The sequence below is a fragment of the Liolophura sinensis genome, chromosome 5 (genome assembly GCF_032854445.1).
Source record: "Liolophura sinensis isolate JHLJ2023 chromosome 5, CUHK_Ljap_v2, whole genome shotgun sequence".
Classification (NCBI taxonomy): domain Eukaryota; kingdom Metazoa; phylum Mollusca; class Polyplacophora; order Chitonida; family Chitonidae; genus Liolophura; species Liolophura sinensis.
This window is the reverse complement of record NC_088299.1, coordinates 18,585,910-18,594,166: the sequence shown is the minus strand read 5'-3', so window position 1 is coordinate 18,594,166 and position 8,257 is coordinate 18,585,910. Positions and strand designations below refer to the sequence as shown.

General features: G+C 40.5%; 1 protein-coding gene across 1 annotated transcript; it reads right to left on the bottom strand.

The window, feature by feature from the left end:
• Positions 1 to 1,907: 1,907 nt before the first annotated feature.
• Positions 1,908 to 7,623, bottom strand: LOC135465531 (fork head domain-containing protein L1-like). Its single transcript, XM_064742769.1, has 2 exons — positions 6,421 to 7,623; positions 1,908 to 1,962 (listed from the first exon to the last, which is right to left on the bottom strand). The coding sequence occupies exons 1-2, from the start codon at positions 7,593 to 7,595 to the stop codon at positions 1,908 to 1,910; spliced, it is 1,230 nt and encodes a 409-aa protein (XP_064598839.1). The 5' UTR covers positions 7,596 to 7,623.
• Between the last annotated feature and the right edge of the window lie 634 nt (positions 7,624 to 8,257).

The window sequence follows — 8,257 nt, the reverse complement described above, 5'->3', positions numbered from 1 at the left end:
GTGTCTATATACATTGATGTATCCATATACCCGGATGTATTCTGATGTATCTATGTAGCCTGACAAATAGCATAAGGATAAAGCTACTTAACTTGAAAATATATGGTTTGATTTGATTTGGTTTGTGTTTTATGCCGTACTCAAGAATATTTCACTTATACCGCGGCAGTGATCATTGTGTTGGGAGGAAACCGAGCAGAGCACGGGGGAAACGTACGGCCATCCGCAGGCTGCTGACAAACTTTTCCACGTACGGCCGTTGAGGAAGCCAGAATTAGCTGGACTTGAACTCCCAGCCACCGCATTGGTGGGGGGCTCCTGGGTGATTGCGGAAAATGTATATATGGGTTAAAGTGACTGAAAGCATGCAGTGCTTATAGAAGTTACATTTGTATAGTCTTCCTGAACATGGATGATAATTATCTTCAAGATAAAATAAATAAACCCTCCAAACACGACCGGATAAACTTGAACCTTACATATATATGATCATAAATACTTACGTACTTACTTCATGATGGTGATAGGTAGTTGTATGACGACACAAATGCTGTGAAAACATGCGCAGATCATTTTACACCGTATACTAACATACTCCTATATGTATACATACACTTATTCTCAGGCTATGCCAAATATAATATGCTGTCATTATAATTATATAGGTATTTGTTGTCATTGTGCGTGTAAGTATCAGTTATTTCACTGTAGATATGAGGCAGAGTTCTCAATCTGTCAACCAGAGCTGTCAGAGCCGAGCTGTATATAGGACAACACATAACCTTCGTAAGCCTTGCTCTTGAATTAAGGTGCTGGGGAAGGAATATAGATGCTGTGTAGCTTGGGTCCGGGGTAATATTTCCCGGGGGGTCCCACGTGTTGGGAGTTTTAGCATAACAGGAGATAGCAGTGACACTTGTATATATACACAATGGCAAATATTTGAGTTAAGGGCTGAGTTTACGAGTTAACGCCGGATGAGTTCGGCAGGGTAAGGAAATGTTGAACAATTAAAGACCTTCCCGTTGATTCTCCTGTAACTGACGTGTAACTGTGATTGTGGGTATACAGGTCTGCCGCTAAGGGGTGAGGCCAGTCAGATACACACTGGCTTAGGGAAGAGTACGTGACGGTTACCTAGCCGGGACGATCCAGAAGTCCCTATCTGGATTTGAGCCAGCGACCGCACGCTCTTTAGACGAACGACCGTTTGAGTGGCTTGTCCGTTTCAACGAAGAACACCTTCACCTAACGCTATATTATATTGTTATATTGTTACAGAAATGCCTCAGCAAGATAGGTATTTCCATCCAGGGTTGTTTTATTGAAAGAATCCCCGAGTACAGCATGAAACACCAATCATATAAACAAATAAACAAACAAAAATAAATAAACAAATCAAACATAAGCAAGTGATCCCGTGCAAAAAACATTATACATACTACAATACTGTAAAAAGCAGCCGAAGACCTCCTCCCTGCCCCACCCTCCACCAACCCAAAAAAAATGTCCATTCAAGAGTCCCATTCTGAATTCGTTGATCATAGAACTTCAGATCTACACGAAGCTACAATCTCCTTGAGATATGTTATTATTCGTGCAACCGACACTCGTTTAAAAATCATATAAAATTGCCACATATAACGACAAAGAGGTTAACTGACAAATCTTCATCGATTATGCCGTTCATAAAATATAAAAAGTCTTTTTAACGGCGTGGAAGGAAGCATGCATCTATGATTTACTTTGAGATCTACAGATATATCACTTTATATCTGAGGTTCTGAGATCTGAGATTCACAATTAAGTTATCATTGTGAAAGGATGTTACTGTGACTTCTGCGTCTTTCTCTTTTCCTTTCTTTTCAGCTTTTTACAAATGCAATATTCACACACTTCAATACACCTCACGGTACAGGGGTGCCCTCCACATTATTGCCAATATCACGTGTTACATTATATCTGTGAAAGAGACACACAGCATTAAAACAGTAATGTGTAACGACATCTGTTAATTATGCATGATTTATCTCATTGTATGTCAGGATAAAATCCTGCACGCATGCGGAGTGATGCGTGTGTACATGTCAACTTGTTACATGTAACACGTGCTTCATGCATCCGTTAGGCTATGTAAATGATTGACCAGGGCTCACCTGCACCAAACTCTCTTAACGTGAACCACACGTAACTACGGTGCTGGTTGCCATGGTAGTTACTACCATGGTGTAACTACCATGGCGATGTTATGCCTACAGTGTTGCGTGCCATGTTACCATGGTAGTTGCGTGCTCTTAACGTTAAGAGGGTTTCGTGGAAGTGGGCCCTGATGCCCTGCCCCTCACTGTCGTCACTGTTTTGGGCTGACATGCTTCATCATACATTTCAGCGTCTCTTTTCCAATTTTCGTTCTACTTTCTGTACATTCTGTACAAGTACAAAGGGCATATGTTTAATTTTTTCTTATATGCTTGGTACAACGATTGCAGGTTTAAACGGAAATTACCAATAAAACGAAATGATATGTCTATTTCAACTACAGATGGATAAAGCAGGCTGCTGGGGATTGTATCCACTGTATCCTTCCCTTGTCTGAATTGTGAGTTCAAATTGCTCTGATACATAATGCTATAAGGTGACTTTACCGGTTAAAGCGATATATGCAGGTATATGCTTGCAGTCAGTGTCAAATTTCTCATGGTAAAAAATACCGAACGGCAGCTTAAGACAAATAAAAGTAACGCTATATCGACTTAAAAACTGAATAAGTTTGTGAAGTTTCTCAGCAAACAAGTGTTTGGGTCGTCTGAAGGACCTGACATAGAACACTGTAGATGATTACAGACAATGACTCTTTAGGGACCCCAGCAGGAAACTAATATTTGCTCGGCATGACTGATTCTTAGATATCCTGATGGTATGCTATAAACAAGATAATTGCCCTAACCATAAATGTGCAGATGTGAAATGTTTAAATACCGAACTGAGATATAATTAGAACATAAAAGTATAACTAGTCTGACCCAGAAGCCTCTCATCAATGCGGTCGCTGTGAGTTCAAGTCTAGCTCATGGTGGCTTCCTCTCCGGCCGTACGTGAAAAGGTCTGATAGCCACCTGTGGATGGTCGTGGGTTTTCCCGGCCTCTGCCTGGTTTCCTCTCACCATAATGCTTGTCGCCGTCGTAAAAGAGAAATATTCTTGAGTATGTCGTAAAACACCAATCAAATAAATAAATAAATATTTAAAATAAATACATACATAAATAAATAAATAAATAAATAAATAAATAAATATAAATATAACCACATGTATTCAATAACCATGTTGTAGTACCGGTAATTCTTTTCGAATTAAAAGTTTCAGTGTTGATCTTCGTGTCTCTCTTGTAGTATTATGCATTTTATAGGACTTTTTCTTTATGTAAGTGTTTTGGGATTTGCAACTTGAGGACGAACATTTATTAATTCTTTAAATTTTTAATAAAAAAATTGGCTTCAAAAGTATTCAGATTGTGCAAAGAACCTTTATAAATTTGTAACATATTTAAGAAATAATCAACAGGTAGCATTATGCTCAAGGCAACATGAGATAACAAGCTCGTGTACTTGTTTGAATGATAGGTGTTTACCTCAGTCAAGGTATATATACCTTTTATACCATGCAATACGCTTCAGTATGCTATGAAATGTTCCGTATATAGGTCCACTTTACTGTTTTTCCTCAATTTTGAATGCTAACGTTACATGCGGCTGTTTACTGGCTCCTTCGTCTGAAGCGCCGTTCTCTACTGCTCCCACTGAGTGGAAGCGGGTTAAGTTAGAAGGTCTCACAGGTATCTGCATGGTGAAGTGCAGCGGTATACTCAGGACTTTCCGCTTTTCTCACGCATCTATAAATACGATCACTACCGTATCAGGAAATAAATAAATAAGTTGCATGCTTAATATACTATACAGTATGACAGTTGTTAGCTGCAATGGAGTTAAAAAAGTGGAACGCACTTAAGATTATTAGCTTGCACGGCGATGTCATGACTTTATTTAAACTTTATTTGTTTAGTACACTCTTTAATATTTTCCTGTTTGCAAAAAGATTGAAAGTGAAACAAAGAAGTGTAAAATTCATGGCTTTCTGCTGACAAGTCAGCATATATTTTAACCGCACAATCAAGATACATATAGATTTCAAAAGAAGGGCAAAAGAAAAGCTGAAATGAACGTCACCTTCTGACATGATGTCATTATCGGTAAAAGCATGCCTCAAAATACCTCTCTGACTTTGTTTTAAATAGACGTACCCACAAGTAAGTATTGGTCTCGTTTAGTGCCTCATGCAGAATGTATACTTTAACTGCATATATAATAGGTCTATTATAAACGCAATGTAAAGCGTAATTTCAATTTTGGACGGCTGAGAACGGCATAGTTGAAGTCCGGATATATGTGTTTTGAATACGCCACATTACTTGAATAAATATAATTATACATTTTCATTAAAAAAAAATGTCACCATAAAAGTGGAAGAAAAACGAAAGTGTTTAACACGGGGATTACCGAAATGATCCGTGAAATCCAATGTATATCATCCACACATTTGACACTGTGGTAACTCAGTGATAAAATTATAAACTAATTTACATTTTTCAGTGATAACTTTCTGATGATGATTATATCTCAGTTTTCAGTGATGTTATAGCTGTATCCACACAGTGCGATGTCTGGTTTTGATTGATGCGAATACAGATAACATTGAACCATAATTCGAATATAATTATATATGGTGAATACCATTCTGTTCACACGTTTCGATTTTGTTGGAATCCTACAACCTCTATAATATTAACAAATCGACAAATCATGTTGTGCTATGTCACGTGTTTTTGTGGAACTGTTGTCTCAACCAATCACGAGACCGTTATGGACCTTTGGTATAGTGCTGTATAGATTAATAGTGGAAATGAGTTCGAATCCCCAACTGAGCTTGGCCTGACTATGTCAGGTTGTTCCGAGGATTTCCCCACAGTTAAGATGGTTTCGCCGTCTCATAAACCGTAACTGAGGAAAATGAAAGTCCACGATCGACAAATATTTTGATATTTTGTTAACCAGCTGTAATTGTGAATCTTCAGACATTTCTGAACCCATCTGCATGAGAAGTTGTCTCGAGCAACATTTCAGCTGCACTATCTTGTCAGTAAAAATAACGTCCCCCCCCCCCCCCGGCAGCCTGCAAGCAGACCTTCCAACAAGAACTAGATTCGAACTCACAACGATTGCACTGGGTCATTGTACTGCGCTAGCACCTGTATATAAATAAGTAAATCTATAAATAAAGAGGATGATCGACACCCTCATATCAACCTTGATATGTAAATTTATGTAAAATATCTTTCTAGCTCCCAGGAATATTTGTGATCAGTGGATTTGATGATCATGTTTATTACTTAACCTATTTTTAACCAGTCAGCTTTTGCAAAAGGCAGGTTCGAATCCATCCCTCGTTGGCTAGGCTGCAGCTTTAGGTCAGGAGGTGCCAGATACCTGGCGAATGTTAGCGGCTTATCCTAGGCACCCGAGTTTCCTCCATTTATAAACCAGGCCGCCATTATGTAAATTCAAAAAGTTTGGGTACGGCGTTGAAAAGTCAGTCAGATAAATATTTGACATAATCTCATTGAATGGAATTTATGATTCACATACTTCTGCTCAGGCGTCATGCCCAATTATTCCGTGTTAAAATCGCAGGAGGTAAACCACACAGTGTTGTTCTTCTTCAACAAAAACTATGTAAGCCTAAGGCGGTATACGGAAATGGGATTTAGAGACTGCAACACTAATTGACACATGCAACAGCATTTGCTCGTGTATATGTACATGTAAGCTGTATATATATTTACCATCGGCGGTCTTATAACTAGACTGGCATGAACAATACTGCTCGGTATATATATACCTAATAAAGCAACACAAAGGCAAACAGATGAGTACGTTTAGGTGTGACTTGGCTCTATTTTGGCACAATTTATCAGAATTATGTACAAATACATGGAGAGCAATTTGGTGTGGAGTTGCACATTACACATATTAAGATCTACACAGGCCGTTTACGGCGACTATATAACAATGTACACAACGATTTTAATAAATAATGTCATAAATAAAAAGTTCAATACACAAAAAACAGACGTGTAATATTATGACACGATGGGGTTCAGGACTGAACTGAACGTGTCCTGGCTTCAAAGGTTTACGATCGTTTCAATCACAAAATCTCTTTTTCGAATTTCACCTCATCATGCACGTTTCATACAAAATATCGTGCTTATTTTACATTACCATATACGAGTGGAAGTCCGGTGGGTTGAGGACAAATTCCGGAATGTATGGAAACCGGAAAGGATCCAGGCGACTGAGGATACTGTCCGAATGAGAATGCGCTGTTAGGAAGGAAACCGTAACCAGCGGTCAGTCCGTATGGGAGATACGCAGGTAAAGTTTGAAGCAAGTTTCTGGTCAAACCAGGGAAATGTCTGTAGAGAGCACTTTGTCCAGCTAACTGGGGAGTAGAGTGGGGAGATTTCTTGTAGGTATCGCTGATTTTCGGAGGCGGACTCGGGATGCGGTCAAACACGTCGCGTTTCCTCATGACAGGAGATTCCGGTTTGCTTTTTGGATGTCTGTCTTTTGCTATCGACGACTGCAGGACTGGTGACGAGTCTTTCTTTGTCACACTTTTACCGCTGATGATATTATCAATACTAAACAAAGGACGTTTCGGGGGACTGTCTTGAAGCTTGTTACAGCGTTCAGGTGACACGGACTCTTGCTTCACTCCTTCTAGCATGTTGACGCGTGGAGACACGTCAAACTTTCCCTCCTGTCTTTCGTCGAACGCTGACAAATCCGTTGGGATGAGTTTCTGCTCGGCTTTCTCACAGCTCTCCTGTTTGTAGCTACTATCACACGACGAGATAAATCTCGACTGACACGTAAACTTTGTGTTACCTGAACGGACAGGTGAAACTTCCGGTTGTAGTAGGTTGGAATCAAACGTTTCCTCGTCTTCATCAGATGTGGATATCGGACTGTCAGAGGTCGGCTGGGTTTTCTCAGTTTGTTTCCCCGGGCCGGTAGTGACTCTAGAACGCCTCTTCCGTCGCCTGTAGTTGCCATTCTCGAACATTTCCTCGGAGTTTGGATCCAACGTCCAGTAGTTACCTTTACCGGGTTTCCCTTTTTCACGGGGCACTTTGATGAAGCAGTCATTGAGGCTGAGATTATGGCGGATTGAGTTCTGCCAGCCTTGCTTGTTGTCGTGGTAGTAAGGGAAACGTTCCATGATAAACTGGTAAATGCCATTTAAGGTGGTTTTCTTTTCTGGAGAATTCTTAATGGCCATTGCAATGAGAGCTATGTAAGAGTAGGGAGGTTTCTGGTGCTGCTCCCGTCGCTCCAGGTCTGCCAGGACACTCAGGGTGTACGCCTGACTCAGGTCACCCTGGGGATAGTACATGGGTGGGTACAGGTAGCGGGTGTCGGGATAGTGGCTGTACAGGCCCAGCCCCGGGGGAGACGGTCTCTGCGCTGACATCATTATCTCGGTAAAAACTCACACACTTGTATATAACTTATCGTCTGCTCGCTCAGTTCTGTGTCACAGGTATATCGGTAGCAGGGGTCTATCAGATAGAGCGTGTAAGGCTGACCGGTTAGGACGAACCCAAATTATCACAGACACAGTTCTAACCGATGGTAAAAGCCTTCTTGTCAGTTCGATACGGATTGCTAGACTGAGGTCCCCGTCTTTTATACACAGTGCCTTATGGGACAAGTGTTTACACAAGCCTAGGACGCGGGGATTGTTATATGTTGTTGTTTTTGTAAAGCTAGTTGACTTTTTGATGACTAAATAAATGGTGGGGAAATCAAGCCGGGCAAAAGTTCCTTTTGTCCTGTGGGTGTAAGCCCGTGGGGTAGAACCAGACGTTGGCGGGCACTTAGGGAACAGCGACCAATGAAAACGCCTCGATCCATTGCTCAGTGTTTATTAAACAAGGCTAACAATTATTCCCGCCCACCCAAGATGTTTATGGGAAGTTTATTTTGAAATTTCTCAACGAGAGATCGGCCACCAGAGAATATACACACCGATACGTATTGGATCTCCGCAGATTCCACTCTCTACATCTGATTTCCTTGTTTTAATTAAGTAAAGAAAATGATCATATCAGCCTGCAAACGTTGATGCATTTTTCC

Bases quoted from the DNA above. Each gene is read 5' to 3' on its own strand.
- LOC135465531 (XM_064742769.1), bottom strand. From the start codon at position 7,595: ATGATGTCAGCGCAGAGACCGTCTCCCCCGGGGCTGGGCCTGTACAGC. The intron at 1,963-6,420 runs GTATCCTCAGTC...TCTCTTTCACAG, and splicing joins AGCGCATTCTCATTCGGACA to ATATAATGTAACACGTGATA.